General features: G+C 41.8%; 1 protein-coding gene across 2 annotated transcripts in view; it reads right to left on the bottom strand.

Annotated features, from left to right (window-relative positions):
* The window catches only part of egf (epidermal growth factor), a 95,891-nt gene extending 84,102 nt beyond the window's left edge, over positions 1-11,789 (bottom strand). For both annotated transcript variants that reach the window (XM_028805107.2, XM_051929758.1), the window contains exon 1: positions 11,233-11,789. In XM_028805107.2, the coding sequence (XP_028660940.1) occupies positions 11,233-11,437 (205 nt within the window). In that variant the 5' untranslated portion in view covers positions 11,438-11,789. The remainder of the gene's footprint in view (positions 1-11,232) is intronic.
* Positions 11,790-13,542: the final 1,753 nt, after the last annotated feature.

Below are 13,542 nucleotides of genomic sequence, written 5' to 3'. Positions count from 1 at the left end.
CGCAGGGAGTTAACGAGGTAGTTGGAGCGAGTCACACCTGCACGTGTGGGTGTGTTCATTCTCAATTGCTTCTTTGGCTTCCTGTGGCGTGTGATTAAGGTGCTGCAGCCATGAAGGCGTGGGGAGACGGGGCTAAATATACGGGTCGACATCAGGAAAGGGGGGATATAGATGGATAAATGGAGATGGATTGATAGATGGATCGGGGAAGATAGATGAATAGAGGAAGAAAAAGGATGTTAAAGGATGTGAAAGAGCCATCTTAGCAGCTATGTTCTGGCCGCCCGTAAGGAGGAGACAACACAAGCTGGGGCCCCGTGAAAGAGCGTTAGGTTGGGGTGGTCTAGGGGCTAGTCCGCCCCACTGAATGTTCTATTGGAGTGGGGTGAACAAGGCAGGTGTCCTCCCAAGGGATCTGAGGAGTGACTGTGTGAGCGCGAAGGATGAAGGGAGGAGAGCTGACTTCGGATGGTCTGGCAGTGATGTCCTTAATGGAAGCCAAGGCGGAGGTCGGCCAAAAGGAGCTCGAGGCTGTTGGGTCTCCGTCGGCTGCAGGAGCAATGGGTGAGCCGGGGAGAATGAGAGACGGAGGTGGGCTGAGATCGGGAAGAGTTGAGACTGCATTTTAACCTTGGATTTTAATGGATTTATTTATTTATGTTTTTATCCCCACTGAACACTTGTTTTTATGGATTTTTGAACCTATGATGCACTGAACTTTGGACACCGTTTTGTTGGATTTAATAAAAGCACTTGGGCACTTTCTGCAATTATCCCCTGGCTTCATTTGAGAAGCGTCCTCATTTGTCAGCTCATCTCGGTGACATTACCGAGAGTGTCGGGTTCAGCGCTCCTGTAAAGATGATGGGAACGTGGAGGGAACCTGCATCGTCACACCAGGGACTACCTATTTTGCCCCATGGATCTCCTCTTCATGCCCGCCATGCTGAAGTTGTCCTCCTGTGAGCTCAGCCTTTGTTCCTTGTTTGCTTTAGGCATCTAAATGCTACAAAATCCTAAACATGTCGACTTGGTTTACGCAAATAGCAACAGAATGGTAAACTCCGGCATGGTCAGCTTGTCTCAGGAATGTGCCAGCAGTGCATTTTCTCGGCCAGCACACTTTTTCTTTTTAGTTTCTCAATGTTTTAAACACTTTTTGTTAGGAGGAGATGAGTTTGAGAGGCCCATTAGGAACTGGGCATCGGCTACAGTACATTGTGTGCCCCTTGGATCAGTTATGGTCACACCTGCCCCGTCATTTTCTTTTACGCACATTTAATAAAAATTTACGCGGTCTCCACCTTTGTCCCATAAGCCAAAGGCATGTGGTCATGTCGGGTTGGGGATGTCTTTGTGCCCGACCATGCCTTGTTAGGTTTGGTTTCTTCCTTATGCCTGTTGGTGCCAAGATAAGAGGATGAAATCTTGGTGTTTAAAGTAAAACTGACTGAATTTGAAATGACATTCATGAAAGTGAATACAGAAAGCGACAGAAGTAAATAAAAGCGGTCTGTGGGCTTCAAACCACAATCTGGGCAGGACATGGCCACCAGCCAATGCACTGTGATATGGACAAATAATTAAGCAGGGAATTAAAAGACCAGACTCTCACCGTCAGGCACAGAAACACAGTCCACAGACACGAAGTCAACATGCCAAGGTGTGCCCAGACTGCTGGAGTGACAACGTGGCGTCTAATGGGCTCTGAGGGGAAGAGCAGACATGTGAATTTCCCCATGGGATTAATAAAGTATATCTGTCTATGTCTGTCTGTCTGTCTGTCTGTCTGTCTCACGTCCACCGCTCAAGGACCAGTGACATCATGTCTGCCCGGTCTTCGAGACCTGCTACATGAGGGGCACCCCTGCCAAAGGCGAGTGTTCATTTGGATCCCTGCAGCCCAAGAGGAACAATATAACAGCTCAAGCCAGCCAATCGGAGACAGTTTGGTTTTTTGTGCACCACCCTTTATATGCTAAAATATACTGAAATACTTTAAAAAATTGCATTGTATATTATGCCTAGAATTTACACTATATTCAAAAATATGTTATGTATGCTTTATAGGACATAGTCCTATTATTTTATGTTATGGAAAATACATTACAATATACAAAAATTGGAATAATTTAAAATATATTTTATGCATTTATCCCTGAAGTAAACTGAACCATACTGTAAATTATATTAATATTGGAAGCGATACATAAATTAAATGCATTTTTAAAAAAATATAAGACTGGGCACTAGTTTTTCCAAGACTTAACATGAAAATGTTTCAGACTTTCATTTGAAATTTTAACCTGTTAATTAAAGTGACTTTCTAGAGAAAAGATGCATTCAAAATACTAATAAATTCATATTCTCCGAGAACCAAAACTGAAATCTCAAAAATAAACACAGTACCTGGAACAAAGAAAATATTCTTTAGTAATAAGTTATGAAAGTTTGAGAAGGGTCCTGCTGCAGACCTCCGTAACTCTGAGATAGAATCTATCGTCGTATCATTTAAAGAGGTGCCATAATCCGAAAATGCAGAATTACAAACCCAACTTGGGGGGAAAAAAAAAAAAAAAAAAGATGGAAGGGGACGGAAAATGCAAACAAAAGCAAAGCAGAGATGTCAGACTTCACTGGATATCTGGAGCAAAGAAGAAAAGGACCATCCAGCCCGTTACCAGCCACAAGTGTAGAAGCCAGCATCCGTGATGGCATGTGGTTGTGTCAGTGCCCTGGGCAAACAGGCAAGTTACACTTCTGTGAAGGCACCAGTTAGAAGAACATTAGAACAATCTAAATGAGAACAGGCCATTCAGCCCCACAAAGCTCACCAGACCTATCCACTTATTTCTTTGAGTACTGAGAAAAGCGCTATATAAATGTAATGAATTATTATTATTATTATTATTTCAAGTCGAGTTATGAAAGTCCCTAAAATCTTACTGTCTACCACACGACTTGGTGTTTAATTGTTCTGTGAGTAAAGAAAAACTTCCCAATGTTTGTGTGAAATTTACCCTTCAGAAGTTTCCAACTGTGTCCCCTTGTTCTTGATGAACTCATTTTAAAGTCACGGTCTTGATCCACTGGACTAATTCACTTCATAATTTTAAATACTTCAGTCAGGTCTCCTCTTCATCTCTGTAAAGGCTCAGCTCTTTTAATCTTTTCTCATAACTCATCCCGTGTAGCCCTGAATCAGCCCAGTTGCACTTCTCTGGACCTTCTCTTGTGCTGCTTTGTCCTTTTTGTAGCCTGGAGACCCAAACTGCACCCAGGACTCCAGATGAGGCCTCACCAGTGTGTTATAAAGCTTGAGCAGACCCTCCAGTGACTTGTACTCCACACATCAAGGCGCTATATAACCGGACATTCTGTTAGCCTCCTTAATAGCTTCTGAACACTGTCTGGCAGTCCACTATGACTCCTAAATCTTCTCATAAGGTGGACTCTCGATTTTCAGACCATCCATTGTGCATTCAGACCTCACTTTTTTACTTCTTATGTGTAATTCTTTACATTTACTGACATTAAATTTCCTCGTCCACAAATCTGCCCAAGCCTGTCTGCTGTCCAAGTCCTTCTGTGATGATATAACAGATTCAAACAAATTATCTGCCAATCCACCTATCTTGGTATCATCTTCAGTCTTCACCAGCTTGTTCCTTATATTCCAATGTAAATCATTTATATTAAAAATAGCAGCAGCCCTAGCACTGCCCCTGCTGGTCACCACACTTAACATCACCCAATTCTGATGAGGTTCCTCACACCACCACCCTCTCCTTCCTGTGTCTGTGCCAATTCTGCCCCCATCTATACACCACACCCTGAACTGCCACTTCTCTTAGTTTGATGCCCACCTCTCATGTGGCACCTTATCAAATGCTTTCTGAAAGTCCACATCAATAACATCATGAGCTCCACTCTGGTCGTATCCTTTTGTTGCCTCGTCATAGAATTCCAAATTGTTAGTAAAACACGACCTCCTCTTCGGACTCCATGCTGACTATTCCTAATAACTCCCGTCCTTGCCATGTGTTGCTCAATCTTATCCTTAATAATTCCTTCCATTAATTTTCCTGTGACGCATGATAATTTTACTACCAGTAATGCCTAAAAGCACAGATTTTGGTGCAACAAATGTCTCCTTTATGACATCTCCTCCATGGAAATCCATGCAAGTTTCATCAAGACCACGTTCAGCGCACATTACAAAAGGCATGGCTGCACAGGAAGAGGGTGCGGGTGCTCGAGTGGTCTGCCTACAGTCCTGAACTGTCCCCGATTGAGAATGTTTGGCACATTTTGAAACGCAGACCCCATTTGTTGCACACCTTAAGACTCGCCTTCAAGAAGAATGGGACAAAATGACACTTGAAACACTGAATAAATTGGAGTCTTCAGTGTCTTAGTGTTCGTTAAGTGTTGTGAGAAGGAAAGGCAATGTTACAGGTAGGAAATTCTTTACTGTCCAAACTTTTTTTGAATGTACTGTATGTTTCAAGTTTCAAAATAAAATGAGTTTATTTTTACAAAAGCAATAACATTCATGAGTTGTAACATCAAATAATGGGCCGTTTTATTGTTTTCAGGTCACCGTCTATACACTGTTTTCATTTTTTATTTGCCTTTTCCACACTGCCACAGTTTTGTCCGAGTTGAGGTTGTTATAATAGCATAATATTCAAAGAGTAATAATGGCTTGATAAGACTTTGAATAGCAGTTTATTAGAATCTCCTCTTAAACATCATTACCGCCTTTGTATTCTTCTTTTTCCAGTTTTGCAGATAACACAGAGAAGACGGTCAAATGACCAGTCATCAAGCTCATGATAAATTTTTATATTTTGATATATCAGCTACTATGAGCATAGGCCATTCTGAGAACATCAGTCCTCACTTTGCCCAAAGGTATATAAGAACTTATCAGATGTGGGACAATAGCAGTGTGAACCATCTACATGTTAGAGCAAAACTCATACTAAACTTATATTTGGGGCAGGGGGTCAGGCCCACCCTAACGAATGCACTGTGACATTAAAATAAATCTCAGATGAAAGGCCACACCTCATGTAAGTAAGTTAATAATCAATGCATTAAAATGTCCGGCCCATAGCAACTCTCTTTCGCACATCGCCGATCCTTAAAACACTCTGCACGACTTCAATTATGGTCGAGATCACCATCACAAATTTGTCTTGACAGAGGACACTCCAACTCTCCCGGTGTAATTTGTACACAACATCTTCCTCCTTTGTACTTTAGACAGCTGCTCATATCGGCAAACTGATCCCCCGTCACAGCGATTTGAGCAAACCTCCAACACACCAAACACACACAAAATATTAAAAAACAAAAAGCAAACAGTTACTACAAACCTGAAAACTTTCATTGGGAGTTTCATCTCATTGCATTTTAATTGGATTTACTGGTTTTGTTGATTTTAATGCCGTTTCTCACATTATTAATTGGTTGACGTATTGGGACTTGTTTGCCATGGATGGCCTTTTCAGGAAACTTTTTCCTTTTTGCTAATAAATATATTTATAAAAATAATTTTTTCAATGTGGTCTTTAAGCCAAAGATATTTTAGTTTTTTTTTTTCTCTTCGAATATAGTTATGGGATATTTTAAGTATATTTTGTATTAGGCAGAAGCAGGCCATTACAGTGCAGGATTCAGATGCTTGGGGTGAGGCCTAGTCTACGCAGGAGGACAGGTGGAATTGCTCAGTATTAGATATTAAATTATCTATACTTTAAAATCTGACAAATTATAACAAAATGCTATGCGAGCATAAATAAATGTGTCATGAAATACATGCATGCGTTTTATAAACGTTTATTTCAGTGACATTGCACGTAACATGAAAGACACTTTGAATTGAAAGCTGCCATTTCCCACCTGTCCAAACAAACAGAGGATGGCTCTAGTGAGTGCAGTGCTTTGATTGGTGAATTGTCGATAGATGTGACGGCCATCAAGGGTCACATTTACAACAACTCGGACGTAGACGAGGAATTTCGTGCTCCTGTCCATCAATGAAGTGAACAGTCACAACCTTGAGGGAGCAAGCAAGAAGTGCATGCAGTATGTATATCCATTTTATGATTTGTGTCTTTTTGTAAAGGTTAAAATGGTTGCCTTTGCACATACATACTTGTGTTGTGTCTGAACTGTCCGTGCAGCTGCTCACTTTATAACACTCACCAACACACGACTGAGGCTACTGCTTTAAGTCCACACAAGACTTTGCTCCCCTTTGCACCCACACAGCTCAAGTGCACACTGCAGCAGCGCTACACCCAACAGACCGTCCCGACACGATGACTACAGACTAAGATGTGACTGTCTCAGGATGATCCCACACCGAGTGCAGACCGCATTTAGCACTTGTGTTCTGTGTTTGGGGTGCACCGTTGTAAACATAAATCCTTTAGGTAATTTGAAATTTATATCAGAGAACGTAATTAGAAAACAAAAAAAAGTGTCCTCAGCCCATAAGAAAATTTCCTTTTTAGGCTAAGGATAGGTAAAGGGTATCGGTGCCTTCATAAGGACATGTTGGTGCAGTCCTGTGGCAAAGGGCAGATGTAGAACAATTTAGAGAAGACTGTGTCTGTCCTGCTGAATTACTGTCAGAACCTTCTTTTTCTTTGCAACGTATACTTTAACTGTGTTATAGAGGCCAGTAGTTATGGTTGGCAGCAATCTAGAATATCATATCTTGTATTAAAATAATTTTACCTTTTTTTTTGTGGGTGGCATGATGGCACAGTGGCAGGGACCAGTGTCTACATTTTGGTTACTCACCAAGTGAAATTTGCACACAGTCCAAATAAATGAGGCTTAGTTCAATTGGCTTTGCTCAACTGACCCGTGTGTGTGTGTGTGTGTGTGTGTGTGTGTGTGTGTGTGTTCACCCTGTGATGGACTGGTGTCCTGCTCAGGTGTTGACTCTGCCCTGTGCCCTGTCCTTGCTGGGAGACACTCAGGCTTTACTGTGACCCTGCACTGAATAAGCAGGTTAGGAAAGTGGAGTGTTGTATTTTGCATTGTGCTTTAATAATGAAAATAAAATTATAATATAAAAGTTTGGCCCCAGATTTCAGAGGCTCAGGTATTGGGGGTCTCAACCTACAAAAGTGTTGTACAAGCTCAGCCCAAACGTGTCATCATACCTGCAGGTTTTTATTCCTACCCAGCTTCCTAACTAGAAGCCAAATGTGGCAGATGACATAACTCATTTGTAATTTTTTCGGCTACACCAGGTCATTCTTAAAATGGCAGAGTTTTTCTTTCTAAGAATAATCATCCAAGTGATGTGTGGCCCATAAATCTCAGTTCTTCACTTTTTCTCTTCCATTTTATTTAAGCAGACACTTCATGATAAACGTATGCAGACATGAATGTCACCACATTAGACTGAACTGCGGTTTCCCGTTTCATTTACACCTCATTATTAAATTATTAATCTGAAATACTGAAATGAAAGGTCAGTGTATTAGGGCCGGGTCAACTGGTTTAATCTGCACCCAATTTGCATAAAGACTGGCCATGGACGTGGCTGTCCTTTATTCTCGTCCCTGCAGAACATTCTAGATTCATTAGTGCTGTGTCCTGACAGAAGGACACAAAGGATATGTATGTGTGTTTAGGAAAAGGGGTGCCAACCAAAGACAAATAAAAATAGTTTTTTTTTGGATTCACAATGTCTACATTCTTGGCAGATGTGGGTTTCGGGTTTCAGGTCCCCCCCCCCCCCCCCCCGGTGAATTAAAGGAGCATGAACTTGTGATACGTATGTCACACACTGCCTTCCCTGATTAACACTTTGGTCCAGGGCCGTCACCGGTTTTTTTTGACACTATTTAGAGTGCACAGGTCCATCACAATCCTAGTACCACTGGGGGTCACACGGTTACTTGAGCGGACTGCCACCACAGTGCTTTACCAAGTATGTGGGTAACCTAGCAACAGCTTCTTCAACACAAAATCTGGCAAAAGCAAGCAGGCTGCCTGCAAGATCTCGACAAAAGTCCTCCAAAGACGAGAGAAGGGGCTCTGAATGGGGAAAATGTCACTCACTGCTCCTTGGGCTCAGCTTTTATGAAGGAGAGAAAGAGGGGAATGGGGCACGGATGAGGGGGGGTCACACAGTGACAATGGGGCAGTTCATTAGCATTCTGGGAATTCAACAGCCAGGAACAACGAGAGTGCCTCTTGGCAGAGAAGGGACTCGAAAGAAGCAGCCATCCAGAAGAGAAAGAGAGAGATGTGAAAGGCAGTTAAACTCATACCTATACACAGGCAGATGTGAAAGGCGCTATATAACAAGACAGATAGCTAGCTAGACAAGAAAAGCATATAAGATAGATATGAAAGAAACTATAAAATTAGAGGACTACAGAGACAGATATGAAAGGTACTATTCATGGCACCAATACATAGATAGTTGTGAAATGAACTACATAATAAGAACAATAGCCAGACAGATGGGTATAAAAAGGTACTGTATGGAATAGATATTGTATGAAAGACACTATATACCAAGACAAATACATAGATAGATATGAAAGGCACTAGACATAGTACCAACACACAGACAGATGTGACACTACAATAAGATATCTCGATAGATAGAAACTGAAAAGGAACTCTATAAGAAGACAAATAGACAGATATGAAAAGCTATTCAAATAGATAGATGTGAAAGGCTCTATATGATAAAACAGAAGTACATAGACAGATATAAAAGTTACTATATAGAGTACCACTACATACTGTAGATAGATATGAAAGGCACTTTGTAATAACACAGATAAATAAATACATACACAGGCAGATTAGAAAGGCACTGTATAAAGGTTTACCCCATTGGCCATGCTCTCTTTCTCACGGGTCGGAGTTGATTTGTTTTCAATCCTATTTTTTGTAAAAACTGATCTATTTGTATGGAATGATTACATTAATATTAAAAAAAAAAAAAAAAAAAAAAAAAAAAAAAAAAGGCACCGTATAATAACATATACGTCAAAATGTCAGAGAAAATAGAAAAGTTCCGTAAGACTCCACCATTGATGGAATGACAGGCAAAAAGGTGGCCCACAAAACAGAAACAATGCAAAGCACCATTAAAGCCACCCTGTCCCTAATCCTTAGTGGTTTGTAAAAAGTGAGACTCTGCAGATGGGATTGGCTGATCTGACAATCTCGCACGTTTTTCTTTGCCCCACCCGGCTCATACACTCGGTTTTCTATTACATGTCTCTGACTGCTGCAGTTGCCAGCTTTGTTTATTAATAAAAATTCATTTTTATTTGGTATGCCATTCATGGTGGACAATATCTTAAGGGAATTAAAAAGAAAGCCATGTTTACAACACAAGGCTGCCAAATATAAGATACTGTATGTCAGCAAAATACAAAAGCAATAAACCAAATAAACAGAAAGAAAGAGCGACTGAAAGGCAGGACATAAACATCACAGCAAAGCTGGGGCTTTACAGTACATAATAAATCAAACATACCTGACAATTTCTGGGGACCAGCAATAAAAAACAGATAATCTGATGACACAAATTCCTCCTCGAGTCCTGTCAGTAAAATATGCCCAAGCACATCTTATTGTTAGTCTGATTATTAAAAGACATTTGCCTGACGTTTTCATTGAGGACGACTTCAAAGTCAGGACACAGGATAAGTGTCGATATCCATTTGCGCAGGTTTGGAGACGTCTTTAGGGTCAGAGGGCGAAGCTACAGTGAGCGTCGGTTGAACTAGCGGCCTTGTGACTCAGAGGCCAAGGCCTCAGCTGCTAGGCCACACCACAGCTGTGCAAGATGAACTGCAGCCTGGCCAGCCATATTAGAAATACACGTTGGGTCAGTCAAAGGAGATTAAAACACCACCACAGCAGCAGCAATCTCAATTAAAAACTCAAACCTCTAACACTTTACAATACAGTGAGGGTCATAGCTATCTGTCCATTATATAGTGCCTTGCCTATCTAGCTAGCTAGTTAGTGGTCTTATTGTATAGTGCAATTCTGATCTAGCTACCCGTCATATTATATGGTGCCTTTCATATCTGTCATATACGATCATTTCATATCTATCCATTCATCTGTTGGTTTTATTATATAGTGCCTTTTAATATCTATCACACAATGTCTTTCATATCGGTCTGTCCAGCTAGTTATGCGTCACTGCCTTTCATATCAATCTAGCTCTTTAGCTTTCAGTGTCTCTCATTATGATGCGCCTTTTGCCGTATTGATGTATTTGTACCATGTATAGTACATTTCATCTTTTTATCTTCCTTATTCGTATTGCATAATGTATTTACTGTCTATATACTGCATATCTTTTGGTTATCTAGCTATATATGTCTGTGTGTTTTATTATATAGTGACTTTCAAATCCTCCTGTCCAGCTTGATAGATAACATTATATAATGCCTTTCACAACTATTATAAATAACCTTATTTCTATTCAACTAAATTACCCATCTATCTTATTTTAGCTTTATTAGTTTATAGTGCCATTGAGGTATACAGTACCTTTCATATCTAGTGTATTAGTCTAAATGTACTAGAATATTCTACATTTCATATTTTCCCATCTCACTCTCTCACCGTCATTGTAAAGCGCTATTTTTTCCATCAATCAGTTATACAAGGACAGATATATTACCTCTATATCGGTCTGTCTTATTATATAGCACCTTTCATTTTTGCCTGTCCATTTGCCCATCAGTTCTTGATCCACTTTTTCTGTCACAGCTGTTGACCTTTGGGACTACCACAGCAGGACTTGTGTAAATACCCCTTAGTGACAGAGGCTCTGGCCTGTAAGGCACAGGGATGCTACTGTAGTTCCGGGTCTATCTTGGGCTTGTGGTGATGCGGAGTGAACGACTTAACCTGCCACAGTTTAGTGTAGTGCAGTGGAGGTGCAAACAGCTTTTAGGATGTTGTTGGGGATGAAAAGGCACTATATAAATCATGTCTGTCATTGTTTTTGCTCTCTACATGTGGCATATAGTTTACACACACACACACAATCACGTCCACAGAGGTGCAGTATTTGCCCTATTTAAAATCTTCACCCAGACCACCATTGGCACATTCTGGGTGGTAACCCAAGAAGCACTGTGCCATTAGCATAGCCAGGGTGAGACAAGACAGGTGCCTCATTTAAGCAGGTTTGCCCAGATGCCGACTTACCAACACAAAGGGCACTGTCCTCTTCCCGCTCCCCTTCCAAGCATGACTGATGAGCAGACCTGATGAGAACAACAGTGGACGCCACGGTCAGAAAAGTCCTTAGTATCATAATCCTGAACTCTGCTTTGACTGAAATGAAAGGCTTCACCAAACTTCCGTCATACGCAGAACAGACAAAGTAGGAAAAAGGAGGAAAAGACCCCATGAGGTTCAGACGAGTTCATCTTGAACTTTGTCATCTTTTCTAAGAATTAGGAGAACCAAAAAGGAGTTGGGGAAGAAACTTCTTTGACATGGTGAACTGCTGTGGGCAGCCCTGCTGAGGTGCCCCTTGTCCTCCCCCAGCATAAAGCTGCACTGTGTAACCAAGGCGACTTCAGCTCCTTTGGAGGCAAAGTATGAAATGCCTGACACGCTGGTGGTGAATTTGACACTTTGAAGGATGCTTCTTCCCAAGAACTGCTCTTACGTAAAAATTCCAGATGGGAATCCAAATGCAAAAAATGCAGGGAAGCACCAGGCGCTCTTTGGGTGCTGCTGCTCAGACTGAAGGGACTCACACGCCTCGCCACCCGTTTAATTCCTTAGGCTCTTGGCTCCGCCCCTCTCATTTACATTTCCTTTCTTAGTGCAAAGTCCATCAGTTTGTGCGAGGGGTCCGTCACCCCAGCAGTGGAGGGTCCTCATTGGCTGGGGATTTCCGAATGGAAATGCAGCACCAGAATGTGTGAAAGAACATTGAAAACTTGAATATGAGAAATCATGAGCCAGGGCACTTTGTTGTGTGCCCTCTTTTCATGATTTATATTTTCTGTAGCTCGAATGTGATTACTTTTAAAGCACCGTGAGAAATAAAAGGCCCTTTATTTTGCTGTTTGTATTTTCCTCTTCACACGGGATCCACATGTTAAATTGAAAGAATGAACAGCTGCTGCTGGACGGTTGGCAGAACGCATGCTCACGCAGCTGGAGCCGAGCTCATCTCTGGGAATCAGTGTCTATCTCGGGCTACTGATGGGACCAGAACGATCTGTTAGGATGCAAGATGAAGCGTGAAAGAAGGCAGCTATGTGAATGAAGCTGCATGTGAGGAGAGGCAGAGCAAACAAAAAGCAGGATCTCTGAAAGGGTACACATAAAGGATGGGGGGGGGGGGTGATTTCTTCTAGAGTATGGAAGTCATGCATGCACAGTTAAACACTGGCAACGGATAGGCAGAGGCACCTTCATTGACTCCACACACACCCTTACTGGCTTCTTGCAAAATTTATTGCGGTTGGTTGAGGCTCTTGAATTTTTAGCCATTTCACCTACAATCAGTCCTGCGGAACAAGGAGACGCACAGCAACGCTCAAACACGCTTAATCCAGTCAAGGGTCATTAGGGCCGAGTCTATTCTGGGAAAATAACCTGGAGAGCAAGACACTGAGAATGTGGGAATGTCAATCAGCCTGCTGTGTGGGTCAGCAGAACGTGGGTGGAAAACTGGAGAAAACTCCAAACAGAAACCAGGAGGACATGCAGAGTTCACACAAACAAATGGCAGGTGTGGGATTCAGACCAAAGACACTGGACCTGTGAGGCAGAAGTGGTAATTACACTCATCTTAAAGTCTCCAACTGACCAAACCTGAATATCACTGGGAATCAGGGAGGACAACCCACTCAGACATGGGAAGAACAAATAAACGTCACAGAGACAGAAAGCAAGTATGGGATTCAGACGCAGAGTGCTAAATCTGTGAGGCTACAGAGTACACCACTCCAATCTATGCAGATCAAACGGTGTGTATTATAATAATATGGTGCTTAATTAAAAAAAATATATAGTATAGTCTAACCTTCTCAATTTATTGAAGGACACCCGATTATCATGGCAGCACTGGACACCACGCAGGCACCAACTGGAGATGGGGAAGCAGTCCATCAAACTCACTGTAGAGTCACTAACTGACCAAAGTCTTTAGGGATGAGGAAGGCCATGCAATCGTCTCACAGACAATGAGCGGGTGTGGGATTCAGACCTAGAATGTGGCAGTGCTAAATACTGTACGACCAAATCAGTTTCTCTGAGTGCCTTTCCAGCCAGGACTGTGATAGGATGCTTCATAAAAACAGTAGAATCTAACAGCTTCAATTCCATCAGGAGTCACAGGGCACTGGAGCATATCACAAGAACATGAGGCTCAAGGTATGGACCATTCCTGGATGGCTTTCTTGTCCATCCCACTCACTCACACAAGGCCAGTTTAAAGTCACCAGTTGACAAAACCTGAAAGTCTTTGGGGATGACAGGGAAAGAATCTACAGA

Source organism: Erpetoichthys calabaricus, chromosome 7, assembly GCF_900747795.2.
Source record: "Erpetoichthys calabaricus chromosome 7, fErpCal1.3, whole genome shotgun sequence".
Lineage (NCBI taxonomy): Eukaryota > Metazoa > Chordata > Cladistia > Polypteriformes > Polypteridae > Erpetoichthys > Erpetoichthys calabaricus.
The sequence above is the reverse complement of the archived record's forward strand: the minus strand, read 5'-3'. Positions and strand labels throughout refer to the sequence as shown.